Genomic DNA, 18120 nt, shown 5'->3' with positions numbered 1-18120 from the left:
ACATACGCATTAGGATGGTATGGTATAATACAAAGCATCACATGTTCTACGTCACATAAAACGATAGTATATGCTATTTCAATGCATACTATATAATATTACGAAGTTTTTTTTATCGAAAATTCAATATTTTATAAAATAATTAAAATATTTCAAATTATTCAAAATATCCGTTGGTATTAGTAATAATGCACACATTTGTTTTCAAAATGTAATTCCACTTGCATATCATACAATATAAACCCTGTTATAACTTTTCTCTTTATCTAAAATATCTGTGCGTATGATACACTTCACGTTGTGCGTTGCATTTTATTCTTTACAACATATTACCTACTTATATTTTCCAGACTTAATTGCGCTTTCTGTACCGTTCGGTGAATGAATATTTGCGACAAATACCGAGTGTTGTTTTTTTTGTATCTTCCGGTTTCCGTTCTCTTTGAAAGAATTATAACTCAACAAGCGTTTTATACGTAGTTGGATAATAATTTAACATATAATAATACACGTCTTTCTACCTCGGGGATGTTGACGTAAAATGTATCTAATTTGCGTGCAGTACAATGCATTGCGTAGCCGTCATCGTAGTCGTGATAAGTTTACTTGTATCACAATAAATAATTTCTGTCCTACTTTTAAAATAATTGTTTTTGTGGTTCTATGCTAGAAAAGATAAAACGAACTGCATATTGCAGTACGTTTGTTGAGTAATTGCACTTCACTGAAACTAGAATCCTCAACAGTATTGTTTTGGAAAATAATGTCATGTTCGATTACTAGCCATAGAAATTTCATATAATATAATATATAATATAGTATATATGCATATGTCGTCGCCAGAAACCGAATTTTTCCGTTTTCGAAAGAACCTGAAAAAATATTATATGTGCTCGACAATCCGATTATAAATTTCTATTAGGCATTCGTAACGATGAAACTTTGTGGAGTAACAGATAGCTTTACACTACCGAGAACACGTGCATATATATACATGATTCTCTCCTATGTATATTGATAGTCGTCTTTCTGACAAATACGCGAACCATTCCGCATTATAATATGACATAATATAATCCATTTTGAAAACCGTTTCATGTCCGGTACGACACAAATCCCATGTCATTATGTAATGCATATCTCTGTACATAATATATATTTATATATACATTATACACATTATAAATAAATATCCGATTGATGTGTGACGGTGCTGGTGGTAGTAGTAGTGGTGGCAGTGATGGGACTCCGATATGTACTTCCAATATAAAGTAGTCCTCTCACCATGTTATTGCCTTTAGGTTAAATAAACGCAATACAAGCAAAATGGAACGCAATGGAGAAGAATTAACAAATAAGTTTGTGATCGTTTATAACATACGGAGACAAAGATTATGCACATATTTTAATAATATAATATTATATATACACAAAACTACTTTAAACCGAATAACTGTCAAACCAATGCTACATCTTTTATTCCTATACATTTTTTTAAAATCGAATTTCTTCTCCACGCATACTGTCTTCGATTGGTATGACAACCAGCTTCCCCCCCCCCGGCCTGCCAAATTGTGCCTCGCGTGTATGATGCGTCTGGAGTTGAAAGAAAGTATAAAAAATTAAAGCCAAAGTACAATATTTTCCATAACGAGTTATTAATGCGTAAGAGCATTAACCGCGAAGATAGAGTACGGTCGCCACCGGATGGCTGTAATCTTCAGGAAAGGGTTGTAACAATCCTGCATGGTATTAGTGGAAAGCTAACCAGCAAAGTCGTTGTCGTTTTTTTTTTTTTTTAATTTTTTTTTTTAATTTTTTTTTTGTTTTTTTTCCACCCACCCTGTCACTATGGGTCTCTGTGGAATTGTTTTAATCTCTACAAAACGGCGTTCGTTTAAGTGGCAAGCGGGTCAGTGACGGTGCGAGGCTGATCGTGATGCAGAGGGTGTTATGCATATTATACCCACATCCACACATACACACATACAGTTTTGTGTCCAAGCGGGGCTAATGTGCGCTATTAATTGTTTTCCGGTAATTAATGTAATGTCTGGGCTTTAATGTTTTTCGAAGGGTTAATTTAATTTTACACCGCCGACGCCGCAGATATGGTCGAGTAGGTGCACGTTACTGCAGACCGAGTGGATGAGGATCGTCGAATAAGTGGGGATGTGGAGAGACCTTATCGACGCACCCCGATCGAGTGAAAATTAATTAATCTTCCCCGTTTGACACAACTACCGACTTTGCCCGATGTATATATAAGCATTTTATGTGCACACATAAATATATATATATGTATGCATGTATGCATGTATCGTATGCGCGTATATTATACTCGGGCGTAAATAAATGTAAATAAAAAAAATAACTAAATTATTATTGTTTTTTTTTTTTTTTACTATTATTATTATTATTATTTGTTGTTACTAACGACTATAACCCTGTTTGGGGAATAAATTTGATGTATAATATTATGTGTATATATGGAGGGATGATGTGTAGGTGTGTGAATGCGAGTGTGTTTGCTTGTTAATATTAAACGTACTGTTGACCTCATTTCCACCACCCTCGTCTTATTATCTATAAAAATGTATAGATCGCTTCGGTATTTATAATGCAAGCAACAATACCGTTCATTTGGAACGCTAAAGTTGTTTTTTTATTCGATAATAATACATTTTCTTTTCAATGCATAAAAATAAAGTAAAATAACTTAAGCAAATTCTAAAAATAGTCAACGGCAATGAGGTAATTTATACGGTGAACCAAAATAATTGTAATATCCCTCATTAACTATCCGCCTGTAAAGATGTAGTATAATTATTTATCTTATATTCTTTGTGTCAACTATGGTTTAAAAAAAAATATTTTCAAAGGAAAATGAAAATTGGGGAATTCTTAACTGTTTTTAATATTTAAAATGTTATACTACATTAACTCAAACAATTTTTAAAATAATTATTTAGACAAAATATATTTATACTCATCCAATAATTTTATTATACTACGCCTTACATTATCAAATTTGAAAAATAATAGTTTAAATATTTCTTTCTTTTTTTTGTGGATCAGAGCGCAACTTTTTGAAAGCAACTGACAAATTCCAAAAATTAATAAAACCAATTTGGATGCTTTTAAATAATATATCTTAATGTAATAAAAGCAAGATTTGATTTTTATTGAACATAATCAAAAAACAATTTTAAATAAACGATCATATCTTTTTTCATAAACAGTATAAAATATTATTGATATCGATTAAAACATTATATCTCATCAATTATGTGTTATTAAAAGGTTAAAAAAAATATAATTACGAATAAAATAAAGTATGTACAGAATATTTATACACATTTTATAGTATTAATATAGTAACAATGTTAAATAGATATCTTAAGTTGCTGTATAATATGATAATGGGATAGTGCATAGCGTATTATAATAATGCTCGTATATTATTGTACAGCCATGGAATTTCGGGAGACTCGTGAACCGTAATATTTAATACATATCAATATATTACTAGAATAATTGAACTGTTGTAGCAGTCGTCCACATCGTTTCAGAAGCTCCTGGTGAACTTATATTAATAATGTATACGAGAGTTTCAAAACACATTTTGAAGAGTGAATAGCTGTATATCGTTGAGATGGTTGCGTAGTATTTATACATACAGCACGTTAAATGCAAGGAGATCAATTTAAACAGGATAACTATTAATTTCCATGTTGATTTTTGTGTTCTTTAAAAAAAAAAAAATAAAATTCTGAAAATATATTAAGTTTCGAGTATCGTTGTAGCTGTACAAAGCATAATTTAATTTACACTGTTGTATCAAAATTGTAGCGGTAATTATGTTTTATCGGGTCGATTGTGATCATAATAAAATTTTTTTTCAAAAAATTGAATAATGAAATAATACATATCATACGAAATATTATAAAAAAATGCGTCTGTCTGTTTCAAATGTGAAAACGATCAGTGGGAGTGATCAATAAATATTCCTATAAATGTTGTACTCCGATTAGATGACTCTTAAGTCGTTTAAATAATGGGCCATGCTTAGTCGCCATTTGTTCTACTGCAACGTATAGCAACAACAACAACAACAACAATAATAATAATAATAATAATAATAACTGTAAACGACTAGACCGATTTTCAATGTATACGATAAGTGCCTTTATCGCACTCGGTCATTTATTTTTCTCATTTATTTGCCTTGTGATAGTCTTATTTATGTATAGAATATAGAATAGTAGCTGTAATATACATAGCTGTGCCAGTATAATACACGCGCATAAAAAGGCCAAACATAATGGATCGTGCACACGCTTGTGTGTGTATGTGGTGAAGGGGATAACATTCAGGATCAAGGATACAGGACAATAATTCCACAGTCATTATCTTTGTTGGAATAATATTTCAGAAATCATGATTAGTACTCATATATATATGATTTTACAAAGATATACGAGATTGCGTATTTTATTTTCCTTTTCATAGGCTTTTAAGAAAATGGAATTGATATCGAATTGGGTGCTGACTAAAACTATGTATACATATATATTACGATCTAGTTCGAGGGTGCATTGTACTGGGTAAAATCGTAGTACAGTAGTATCTATGCAAATAAAAGCGTACCGAAACACCGTAGCCAATCGAAAATTCATTATTTATCTTAACGTGTAAATATGTAGATACCGTATACACAATACAGCAAGAGAAAGAGCGATAGAGAGAGTGATAGATTGAAGAAGAGTGAGCGAGTGAGAGAGGGGAGAGGACATCTCGTGAATAATGGGCTTATGTCGCGTTCACGTATGATAGATGGCAAAGTCATATTATACGTATTATATACAGTATAGCATACATATTATGGTTTGCTCGAATCGCGGTAGGACTGTTATTAAAAGCTACCCGCAATAAAATATTTACTTTTAAAACCTCATTCCGGCTAGGGGTTTTCATTCTATTTTATTTTTTTCGTTTTCATTTTACCGTTTCAGTGCTTTGGTTAACTTTCTTTTGAAATGATGATTTACCCTTCCCCTCCTCTTCGGCTCGCTACATTCATTGCGTGTCCACGATCCCAAACCGGCCCTCCGCACAAGTATTATATGGCGACGTTCGCGCGTGTTGTACTCCGCACTGCTTTGATATCGTGACAGTCGTCCTATGTATAATGTATACTGCAGTGTGTGTGTGTGTGTGTGTGTATGTTGGCAGAGCATCGGACGCGACGTGTAGGTACGGTCATACTGCTGTATATATTATGGAATATACGAAGGTTATTAATCGGCTAGATTGAGAAACACAATATAATACATTATTATGTGCATGAACGATAGTATTATATTATTGTTATTTGTGCACGCCCGATTGGTGGAGAATGGTCATACAGTACATATGTAACGTTTTACTATCATCATTGACGCAATCATTCCCGCATTATAATGTATTATAGTCCGACAAAACAATTAAATACGTATATCATTGTCATTGGAGTACAATGAAGATAAATAATAATAAATAGAAGATACATATTATTATACGAGATGATCCATATTCCATTTAACTGGCCCTGTGGAAATTTCCACGTCAGTGTGTTTATTAAGTAAAAACTATTTATAAATGTAGTTTAAAATTCTACATTTTTTACATATTTGTATAATTTTTAATAACTTTATTTAATACACCACTATATAAGATAAAAAAAAAAAAAAAGTAACGAAAAGTTAGAATGTTTTTTCTGTCAAAATGTGTTATAATTAATAATTTTAACAATATAAAATAATTTTTATTCTTCAAGAACACAAATAACTTTAACATTTCTTTATTCATCCAGTATAATATTATAGTTTCAAAAGTGAATAATATATCAACAAATATTATGTATTGATAATTACTTAGTACCCACGTTATGGTAAGTTGTGAAGAAAAAGGTTTAGGTGGTGTTTTAAAAATTACTATATTATACACTATGTTAAAGACGTGGGAAAAATAATCCACAGTGGACTCAAAATTTTCCTTTGCGATCTAAACACAGACTTAAAACCCTACTGAAATGTGTGGTTGGTACAGGCATTGATTTTGACTGTGTAATTAATTGGAATTTAAGAATAGACATTTTTTTCAAACCCCCTCTGAAATTAATTTGTATATACACCAATGGTCTTAAACATTTATTTTGAACTTTGACGGTGCTTGCAAATTTACGACACGCAATCGCGCAGGCTGCTCGTAAATCCGTTTCTCCGACCATAAAATACGATAATATCAACCTATTGGCGATAAATGTGGCACGCTTTATATATATATATATATATATATTATATTACATAATATCTTCCAAGAAGGTATGTTATATGCTATGCATGATATCGTTCATAGTCATTCTATAATATTACAACTAATACCGTTTATTTACGAATATACAGTTATACCATGATAATCATATGTATAATTGTATATAACTATTATAAAAATATAAAATAACATTTAACATAGTAGACATTATTATTTGTGAATAGGAGCGATTCTATTTAAAGCGTTTTATTTTTATTAGCCTTAAATTGAAACAAACCGTATTTTTCCCATATATTTTGAGCGGGGGTTTCAAAAATGATACGTTATTAATTATTATCACATGATTCATACCGCTGTTACAGTTTTCTTCAGTTGTATTGACAAACAGTTAGAGGTCTAATGTTGTATCCATTTTTCTTATATACATAATATAAATTGATATATTATCTATGTTATTAATCATTCAGTCGTTAGTCATCGGTTACAGTGAATAGTCCTTTGAAAGCATCGAATCCATATCTTTCAAAAACAGCCATTACACTTGTATTGCCATTCGACAGACAAGAACACATCATCACTCATAATACGTACATTAAAAATGCTCTAAATGTAATTGGCATATATTATTAGACATTTTTGGCTATACGTATTTGGATTTTGCGTTGAAAATAATATTACGAATTCCGATAAAATAAAATAACGTATGTGTATAACATTTTTCTATCATAAAGCTTAACCTCCGGGGTACTTAGTAATAATTTAAGTCTTAATAATATGATTGTATTGCATTATATACTATTTGTAGCTAATCGCATTATTTCTGTTAGGACGAGTGAAGTAATAATAATCTGCGTACTTTATACCTAATCCCGTGGGAGAGTGATGACGGGGACAGGTCAAAGACCCCGATAAAATTAATATATTTTAGTGAATCTATTACTTTTTTTTTCCAATATATTTATGACAATCGTTTTTTTTTTTTTGTATTTTTGCAGGTGGAGTGTAAAAAAGCGCAACCGAAGGAAGTGATGCTGCCGGCCAACCTGGCGAAAACGCGAGCTGCTGGCCGCGGGACTTACGGTGAGTTTATTGTTATGAAAAAATCTGGCGTGGGCTTGTGTGCCGCTGGCGGTGGGTCGCGTGTGTGCCATCACCACCACCATCACCACCGTCTGGTGGGTGGTTCGCCTTCCGGCGCACATCACCACCAACACCACGGTGTCGTCGGGGGCGTGGCCAGCGCTGTGTTGGGGGGTGGTGGAGGTGGCATTGGCTTTGGCGGGGGAGGCGTGGGTGGCGGAGGTGGCGGTGGTGCGATGATCGCGTCCACGCCAGCCACCGCGGCCGCGGCAATCGGTTACCGTTTCGCACCATACCCACTGCCGCAACAGTCGGTGGCCGCCGCCGCGGTGGCCGCCAGTCAGCAACAACAGCAGCAGCAGCAGCAGCAGCACCTCCTCCTCCACCACAACCACCACCACCAACAGCAGCAGCAGCAGCAGCTGCACCAGCAACAGCACCACCTTCAACAACAGCAACACCTTCACCACCACCTCCAGCACCATCAGCCGGCGGCCGCGTCGCTCGTACAGCTACCCATGATTGGAGCGATGCAGCAGGCGGCCGCATGCAAACGTCTGCTGGCCGCTGCGGCTGCCGGCGTCCGTCTGCCCGTCTGCAATCCTCAACCGCAACAGCCACCCCCGCAGACGGTCGCGTTTAATTTACCCGAAGGGCTCGCGTTCGCCGTCCAAGGCGTGCCCGGAGCCGCCGATATTCCCGCCCTTTACCAGACCTCCACTATACCAATAACGTTTTAAATGACTGTGCCCCATCCCCTGCCAAACAGTAAATTAAAAAATGTTCATATAGCGCATAACTCCTTTGCCACCGCAAAAATCTAGTCCCTTCCCCCACCTATTTTAACGCTGTAGCAATCTTGAACCACGGAAATCCTTTTCGGCTGATGCTCCAAACCACCCCTATCCGATGAAAACCTCAAATAAAAATGTATATATTATACGAAAACCAAAATCGGTTTATTATAATTAAATAAATAAAAAAAAATATATAATAATACAGAAGATAATAATTGTGTGTGATGGTATTATTATTATATTTGCGCGTGTGCAAAATGTATTAGTTCGGGAGAGCTTTGGGACTCGTGTAGCGAAAAAATACAAACATGTTTTCTTGCGGCCTATGTTTTACCGGTACCAAAGTGGATGTGCTAGAACCGTAAGTTGACTATGTCTGATGTGGCCTGCTCTTGGTATTTGTTTATAAGTAATTGTTTTTTTTTTTTTTTTTTTTGTTGTTGTTGCTATTGTCAATATTAACCTAACTCCTGTAGCGTAGGTATTTATGTAATAATATTGTCGTCGTTAAAAATTGTTTTCGAAAAACGATTACATTTAACATGTAATCATGATGACGAAACATTTATGAGTTTAGAATAGACAGAAAAATTATATCGATACAACATTAGAATATTATATTGTACCTATACAAATTTATTATATTATATTAATATACATTATATCCGTAGTATAGACCATATCTATTATATATATATATATAATTATTAATTATTTGTGACGTTTTATGTATAAAAAAAAAATAACAGTTATTGTAAATTAATTTATTTTAATTTTGTAATCACTTAGTCAGTAGCTAGTGGTTTGATATCCCATTTAGCTGCAACTCGTTTTTACGTTTAATTTTTGAATTTCCATCACTACTGTACAATTATAATATGCTATTATATACATTCGAAAGAATAAACTCCTGTTCATATTTCTGAAAATTCTATCATATTACTCGATTACCTTGTCTGTACCTAAGTATTTAATAGTACCTACAATTTTACGTATATTTAAATATCAAAAACCGTTACATATCAAATATTTTGAAAATTACCATTCCCAATTCACGCTACAATGTATCATAATATCAAATAATAATCATATCGCGTAATACTCGATTATAATAATGGAAATATTTTTTCAGATTTGTTCTTTTACATATGTTTATTGACATTTTAAAACTATACTGTAAAGTCTTCCACGTCGCAGCATTTTCGTTATCTACTCGATTATAAATTTCTTTGCGATAAGAGATCCCAGACGTATGTATTATATAATATATTAACCGACATCATTTGCACTTATCGATTTGTTCTCTTATCAAAACAAACTGATGTCGATAAAACTCCAAAAAAAAAAAAGTCAAAAAACTTTACGTACTTTTATTCGGATCATTTAAAAAAAATGCGTTTTACAATAGATAGCTAAAACATTATTAATATAGTGAGATGTAAGTAGTTTAACATTCTACTTTCTCAGATCATATCTTAATTCAGCATGTATATTATAAATATTGTACTTCGTTATCATTTGATTATTTATTAAATTGTTCCTACAGTATTATTTTGTGTATCTATGTACAACTAGGTCTCCTGTTCAAGTATTTATTTGTATTATTTTTTTTCTAGGTGTATATCATCATTTATTATTACACAGCTCGTTTAGTGAAAAATATAAATATATATATACTGGTTGAAGAATGGTTTTTTTAAAATATGGATGTGACCAAAATGCGTAGGTTTTGCGGCTTTGTATAAGACCCTTGTGCCAATTTTTGTCGACATACCATCCAAGCACCTACTACATATTCGGTTTTCGTATTTTTTTTTATAAATATATATATATATATATATATATAACGTGATTTTTATTAAAAAAAAAAAATCTCGCCTAACGGACCAAACAGTTTGATGGGATTTTTTCATCATATTGTCCGACATTAATCGGCTTACGTTCTCTGAGGCATTATAAGCTCTTGCCAAAGTTCCGATCAATATTCTTTAGACGCTTTAAAGAAAATATAAACTATATTTTTCCCTTCACCTACCCACCCGCCCGCTTTAATAGATCGCGTGGGATGGATGTTATAGTTTTGCTCCACTGACAGCCCTGACTACAGTCTGGGTGCATCTGAACCATTAGTTTAGAGAGATTTCATAGCAACCACAAAGCTAAATAAAACTGAAAAAAATATATTTTATTACTCCTAACTCCCAAGTACTGGAAGGTAGATTTGCTTGCGTATAGTATATTATATGCATCTACAACTGTACCTAAACAGTATATTTAAGATTTCATGTATGGTTTTCATTTCCTTGCTTACTTAAGCGAATATCCTAAGTTTACTATAACATTAATTCTAATTTTTCACTTGACAAATATCGGGTTTCTATGAGGTCTGTAATAAATCTTATTCAAATTTCATTAGTACAATTATTTTTCATTAAGACATTTGATCGTTGAATTATAAAGTGGTTTATTATACATTCAATATATGATCCTGAGATTCTGTTATATAGGTGATAAGGCAATAAAAATAAAATAAAATGATCACATTTTTTAACAACTCTTAGTTAACCATAACCTACGCATTTTATTATGAACGACGATTACGATCATTTTTAATTAATATATATTCACAAACGAATGTTGGTAATAATTTATAATAATATATGTTTTATATTAAAATGTTATTAATTATTACATTGTATCAGACCGAAGACGTTATAATATAATATTATACAGTTCTTTCGGATTAGATTTGATTATGTTTAGTGGACATTTTCATTGTATTTATTATTATGTATAATATTTATACGTTCTATAACTAAATTATATTGTTTGTGTTTATAGATAGTTTTATTTATTATAATATTGTAATGCATCCCAATAATAACGAGCTGAATTGGAAACTGCAGTATGTGTAATAGTTTCCTATTTGGCCATATTTTAGTTACCAATAAAAAACAATTGTTTACATATATAGGTACATTGAAACGTGTCCATACGACCTCCAGTCATACTAAAATCTTATAACACGTATAGTTGTTATCCCGTTTTTATATTATTATTTTTTTTTTGTTTTTATTTTTTTTATATACACCTAACTTCAGAATATTTTTCAATTATTATTGTTCTATCTTAGATACCTTAATATTTTTCGTTCTTCGCAGAATATTAGACTTAGGTTTATTCAACTTTTTTTACTTTCTTCGAAATTTAGTTAAAACTATAATTATTATTATTATTATTATTATTATATATACGTAACACATAGTGTCTATTATAGTTTAGCTTAGTCCTGAAAGCTCTCACTCAAAATAAATTTATGTGATTTCAAAAAATAACGACCATCGCGTAATCCTCCATAATACCGTCCCAAAATCACATAACCAAACATTTCAAATACACATGTTTAAATGAATTGATAAAATGTACGATTAATGTTGTATTGACGAAATGGGTTATGCTCTTAATATAATATAATATAATTAATTGTATTGAATAATTTTATGATGTTAAACTAATAATAATTATAATTTATATTATATTAAAATATTAATATGCGTGATTTTTTTTTGATTTTTTTAGATTTTATGTGGCCATTGGGGACCTTGCCTGACGGTGAGTACCATAATTACCTACTTTCAATAGATGTAAATAAAACAAATATGACGTATTTTTTTAACATTTCAATCTTTCGTGTGTTATAATATTATATATTATTATTGTTACTATTATATCGCTGCAGTCATTTTTTACACCTAAATATAATTAATCGAACAAAGTTTAACCGAGGGAGGGGTTGCTGCTGTCCGATTTCAGCGTCATTAGTAACGTAACACGTCAAGGCTGATGTGTAACGTCGTTACAAAATAATAAACATTACCTCTACCCTCTGTGCGCACGGTAGTCGCGATACAATAGAGAACCTATATATATATATATATATATATATATATATATATATATATATGTATTATTATATATAGGCGAATAGCTGATTGGTTGGATGATGACGGAGTTCCGGGTTGAGGGATGGTCGTAAGGGAGGGAAGTGTGTTCAGACAATGACAAATGGTCTCCCTCGCTCGTACCGGCACCGAGCTATGAATGGTGGGCAGAAGATGGTGGTAAAATGAGGGACATACTGGCTAGGTGTGGGGTGAATTGGGCTGGCTAGCTGACACTCGCTGTTGGTTCGCATAACAAATTATTCTAAGACACGACTAATTCCTTTATCGTGTCCGGCGTTCCCGTCGTCACAGTTTTCATTAATCCGTTCGATAGGTATTACGTTAAAGCGATTCATTTTAATCATTATAATTTACAAACGAAATTATATTAAGTACGTCTGTCAGAGCTGTATGATATTTTATTATACTGCACAAACTTTTAATTTTTCTTCAACGACGAAAAGAGATATGTAAATTCAATTGTGTGTCAAACCCCATCGTCATGACGGTGATCGGTCGAAAAATAGTTTATTCGACCAAAATGATGTTTTATACACAATATAATATTAATGTTGTATAATAATATTCTTTTGTTTCGGGAGAAAACATTTGGAAAAAACCTAATACAAACATATTTTAAACGAGCATTTATCTGCCGTTTTAATTACGGATAATAACTGCCTCAGCCGCCGGCTCGTTCTTTTTTCCTTTTTTTTTTTATTTAAGCCCCTTGTCACTCTAAAGCACTAGGAGGGATATGGCGAAGCTTATCTGGTATGCCCGACAAATGGATTCGTGTACGTCCAAACAGTCATCGCGACAGTGCCAAGACAGATGATCGTCCCCTCGAGCTGCGCAATGCCACGTTTGCGTTACGCGGTGAGAGGTGGATGGAACGGGAAAAAACATTTGACATTCATCCCTCTTTTTATACCGAATTTCCGTCCATTCAGAGACATACTTGAGATCCGACCGGGGACGACGAATCACCATAATGAATTCGCGATATCAATCTTCGGTGTACAAAATACCCCGCGAATTTGTTTGTGCTTGTGGGTGTGGGCGGGGGGACACTGGCGGCAGCACTCGTCAGCGACGGACGAAATCGTGCGAAAACCATTATTTATGATCCTCATGTTATATTATTATTGCTGTTCCTCTACTAGACCGTTATATATATATAAATATATTTACATTAATTGTATACATACTATATATTGTGCATGGTATTTATGTAATGGTATACATTTTGTGAGGCAAAATAGTATTATCTTTCCGTCGAAATACAGCATCCAATAAACACTCGAAAACCGTTGTTCGTTTAAACAAATTTTCGACGAACTTTGATTTTTTCTGGTTACGCATTTCGAATCGTATATTTTTAGATATTTTTCATATTGAAATTTATTCAACATTTTTTTAATTGCATGACCTATTTTGAGAGTAAAAATTGTTTTCCACTTATATATTATGGGAATAATAATTTATAATGGTACATTTTTATTTGGTTGAATTTACTATCTCACTATAGTTAAATTACTTTTTATTTATTTATGTTCGTTAATTTCATCTGTATTCAGATTTCTTAATTATTATAAACCGCTTAAAACGGGGAACTATAAGCACTGGACGAATTACGAAGTTTGTTAGCATATTCTTTTTTAATATTATATAATATATATATTATTCCTAATTATATAGCATTTTATGCCGTTATTTTTTTCTTATAAAAATCCGCTTTTATAATACAATCTGACAATTATTTAAATTACGTACAATTAAGAAATGTTTCATTGAGATATTAATATCTCATTTGGACGTAAACGGGATAAGAGGAGAAGTAATCGTATTCATAAAATGTATTATAGGTTTGAGATTTGCTGCAGGAGACGAAACAATAAATCATTCAACTCATATAATAAAATATTATAATATATTCAGAGTTAAAATATAAAATAATTCGAATGCGCAGAACCAGATTTCGATATTGTGATTATTTTATAACGACCTAAAATAATACAAAATTACTTTTATAAGGACATTTTTAACGAGTTTTTTTATAATCTCTTTTTAAATGGAATTTTCTTTGCGACTTTATCGGATTAAATTATTAAAAATTACAAGTTATTATATACATACAAAAACACATTCTTATAATATTTTATTGCATAATGAAACATGTAGATTATGATTATTAACCCCACAGAGGTACTGTTTAAATAAAATACAGTTTTATGAAACATTTATTAAGACCGATCCTAAAGAAATTTTAAAGCAATGCTGACGGATGACAAAAATATATTCGTAGTTATTATAAATCAATAATACATTATATATTATAAGTGTTATGTTGTTATCGCGTATAGATATTGTAAAAATATCGTCAAACCGTTTCAATCCTACCATTGATTGTAAAAATCATTATCACTATTAAATGATTCAAGAAACAAATACTTTTTTTAAACGATTTTTTTCACTAAATCTCATTTGACTTTGATAAATATTATTGTATTATATTATACTTAAAAGTATTTGACGTTTTATCTACAGACTGAACAGGAATATTTGAATGACGTGTATTACTTATGGACTTCTATAATGTTTGTAGTAGAAGAGAAATACGATGGGTTAAATGTCATTCCTATCCCCTATACATGTTTTCATTCAAGCATTTCACTCAAAATATACTCAATTTTCTTCAAAAATGCTCAACTACTCTAAACCTAAACTAGGGGGCTTCTATAATCGATTACACAATTCATCTATCAAAATCAAGCGCATTGAATTAAATACAACATATACTAAAAATTATATTTTAAAGTTTTTTTTTTCATCACATAAGTCTAGGGACTCTTAAGTTGTGTCCATAATAATTAGGTAGTCATTTTATTATTTAGGTGTCCATACATATTCAAGAAAATAATATTGTTAAAGTCTATTTATATTATAAAAATACAAAGTATAGCTTATAAAGTCGCGTTAGGTCATTATTTCAAAATGTTTACTGTAAACATTAAAATATTTTAATATAAAAATAATCAATTTGTTTTTTTTAAATGTTATAGTCGCAAACAACAAATATAACATTGAATCAGTTAAAAATTTAAAATAGTATTTTAAGTATCAACAATTATATATTTAGCACTTTCTTACTTAAGCACGCAAAACACCGTTCCGGATTTAGTAAATTATTATATTTTATTACGTCCTGTGTGATGCAAATATAAATTATGAAATAAATAATATAGGTATACATACATATTAATCCTAGAGGTATGAGAAATAGTTTAGTGCTCACACTTGTCTCAATGTCTCATATTGTGACAACCTCCCTGTGTACAATATATTATATTATTATATAATAATATTATGTCGACCATATAAATGTCTAGCCGTTTCGTCGTAACTTCCTGGCGTGCCGCAATATAATATATATACATTTATAATCGTGATTTACTCTATATGCACTCGTCCCAGTACGTTTTAGGTACCTGCGTAGTTGTGCGCTTACACTCATTTCCGTTTTCAACGCGCGTTTATATTATTATTATTATTATTATCATTATCATCATCGTCATTGTTATTTTTACGGTTATTGTTATCGTTATTGTTTTACTTTGAACAATTTTCCTGTATATATATAATATACTAATCGCGTATGTGTTTGTGTTTCAGGTTTTCCGGCGGCTGCGTACGCGGCTTATGCCTCTAGCCGAGGTTTTTCGGGTTACCCTAGTTTCGGACTCTCGTATCCAGCAGGTAATAACCACGCACAGGTCACTGTGCTCCCTTTTCCCGCACTGCTTGACCATCACCACAACCATCACAACACCCATCCTTTCTATATGCATGCCATGCCTCTGTGAACATAATTATTATTATTATTATTATTATTACTATTATTCTTATTATTATTATATTATATTATTATTATTATTATTATTAATGACGACACCAGTGCTCCGGGTCGAATTCGCAAAACCGAAAGTGTCATCCGTTCCGTCGGTTACCATTGTTAAGATTTACGCATAAAATATTTCAAATAAAACAATATAGATAGCGTATTTTACTTAAAATATTATGCTCGTTGCACTGTTCACCGAACGCCACCAACGATGACTTCCCCTACACCCACCAAACTCGGAGTGATATCGCATTCCCCTCAATCTATAACACAACTTTTACCTACGTATGATATCCACGTGTGTGTTTGTTTATATTATATTTTTCAGTGTTTGTGTGTGCGTGTGCGTGTGTTTGTGTTTATTGTTTGTTTCTCCGCCCCTATATCGTCGTCCGCTGTCGTGCGTGTATTGCTCGTCGTCTGAGTTTCTTATTTTTTCGTTTTACTTTCTCGTACTTATACTCACTCACCAGAGTTTGATATCCGTGACAATAATATCATATAACATATTCGAGACGTGGTTTGCGAACGTTCGGCCCAGACGCTCGGCCGGAATATTGCTCTCTTATGAAAAAAAATTCCGCTATTTAAACGTAAAAAAAAAATACATACATTAAATGTATCATTTAAATATTACTATTTATACTATCATGTGTCTATGCGCTTACTTATTATTTATTTTTATTGTAATAACAACAATTTATTTTATTATGCGTTTTAAATCGCTACCGCTAACATTATATACAGTATGTATATGTATATTGTATGTATTATATATTATATACATTTACATATTTTGAGTCGTCCATAATACGTCTCGCTTTCGGTCTGTTGTTGATTTTTTTTTTTGTCCCAGGGGGGTTGGGTTCATTTATTTAACATTTCATCGATCATTAGGTATACGTATGGGACGTAATTTATTATACATTATATAATTATTATAATACAAATCAAAAAAAAAAAAAAAAAATTCATAACCGTTTCACGCCTGAGACGATAAATTATTTATAATAATATTACTTCTATCGTACATATTTTCATCTCGTCGACATTATGCGACAAAGTCGTTGTCGGTGTTAAACTGTCCATAATTTTATATTAAAATGTGTTACTCATGACGACGATAACGACGAGTCGATATTACATAGTATATTGATAGTAGAGAGGATAATATTCTTCACGGTATTCAAGCCGAAAATTTTTTTTCACGCGAATTAAAATATAAATTCTAGTCGTTTTTTGTCATATAACATAATATACATATAGTGGCCGGTTAGAATAATATTATAACATATAATTTCGGTAGTAATTTTAATATTATTATTATTATTATTCAAACTTACGCGTTAGTTTAGGTTTACGTATAATAATATATAAAATATAATAATAATATAATATACGATATTAATTAAACGTACGTTTCTCGATTCACGACTATATATATTATAATATTAATAATTATTATCATTGACTATAGCTTTAGACATTTTTAATTACGATGTTTATTAGGTTAATAAAATTATTATAATATATTATATTGTATGTTTAACGAACAAACTTAGGCATAGCAAAACGAATATATATAGTAGTAAATATTATATAATATAATATTATTATTAGGAACATGTGTAAATTTGAAAATAAAAACACTGTTATTGAAAAGAATATAATTGAAAACGATGTATGTTCATCGCCACGATGGTTTCTATTTCTTATCATAATATTGTTTGCTTCGTTCTATTTTTTTTTGTTTTTAATATATAATTGTTTGTTTTTTTTTTTTTTTTTTGAATCTGTTATTATAATTTTTTTTCTAATTTCCGACGATGTACCTTTTTTTTGTTTCTTCAAATGTGTTACAAAATAAAGTTCACGGCCGTTTGCCTATTATAATATACATATACATATTATATTATATATCGGTTTATAACTTATAAATGTCACGACTAAAATAATTAATCAAAAATTCTGTGATAAATCGCTATATACCGTTGTACATTATTTGCGTGTATTATAATATTATTATAATTCATATAGTAATAATCTTTTGGTTTTGTTTCGTTTTTGGATATATTTTTTT

At 31.4% G+C, this 18120-nt stretch overlaps 1 protein-coding gene across 8 annotated transcripts in view; it reads left to right on the top strand.

The window, feature by feature from the left end:
• The window catches only part of LOC113554786 (RNA-binding protein Musashi homolog Rbp6), a 377023-nt gene that overhangs the window by 331763 nt on the left and 27140 nt on the right, over nt 1-18120 (top strand). For all 8 annotated transcript variants that reach the window (XM_026958766.1, XM_026958760.1, XM_026958764.1 and 5 more), the window contains 3 exons: nt 7311-7395; nt 11772-11804; nt 15812-15895. In XM_026958766.1, the coding sequence (XP_026814567.1) occupies nt 7311-7395; nt 11772-11804; nt 15812-15895 (202 nt within the window). The remainder of the gene's footprint in view (nt 1-7310; nt 7396-11771; nt 11805-15811; nt 15896-18120) is intronic.

The sequence above is a fragment of the Rhopalosiphum maidis genome, chromosome 2 (assembly GCF_003676215.2).
Source record: "Rhopalosiphum maidis isolate BTI-1 chromosome 2, ASM367621v3, whole genome shotgun sequence".
NCBI lineage: Eukaryota > Metazoa > Arthropoda > Insecta > Hemiptera > Aphididae > Rhopalosiphum > Rhopalosiphum maidis.
The sequence above is the reverse complement of the archived record's forward strand: the minus strand, read 5'-3'. Positions and strand labels throughout refer to the sequence as shown.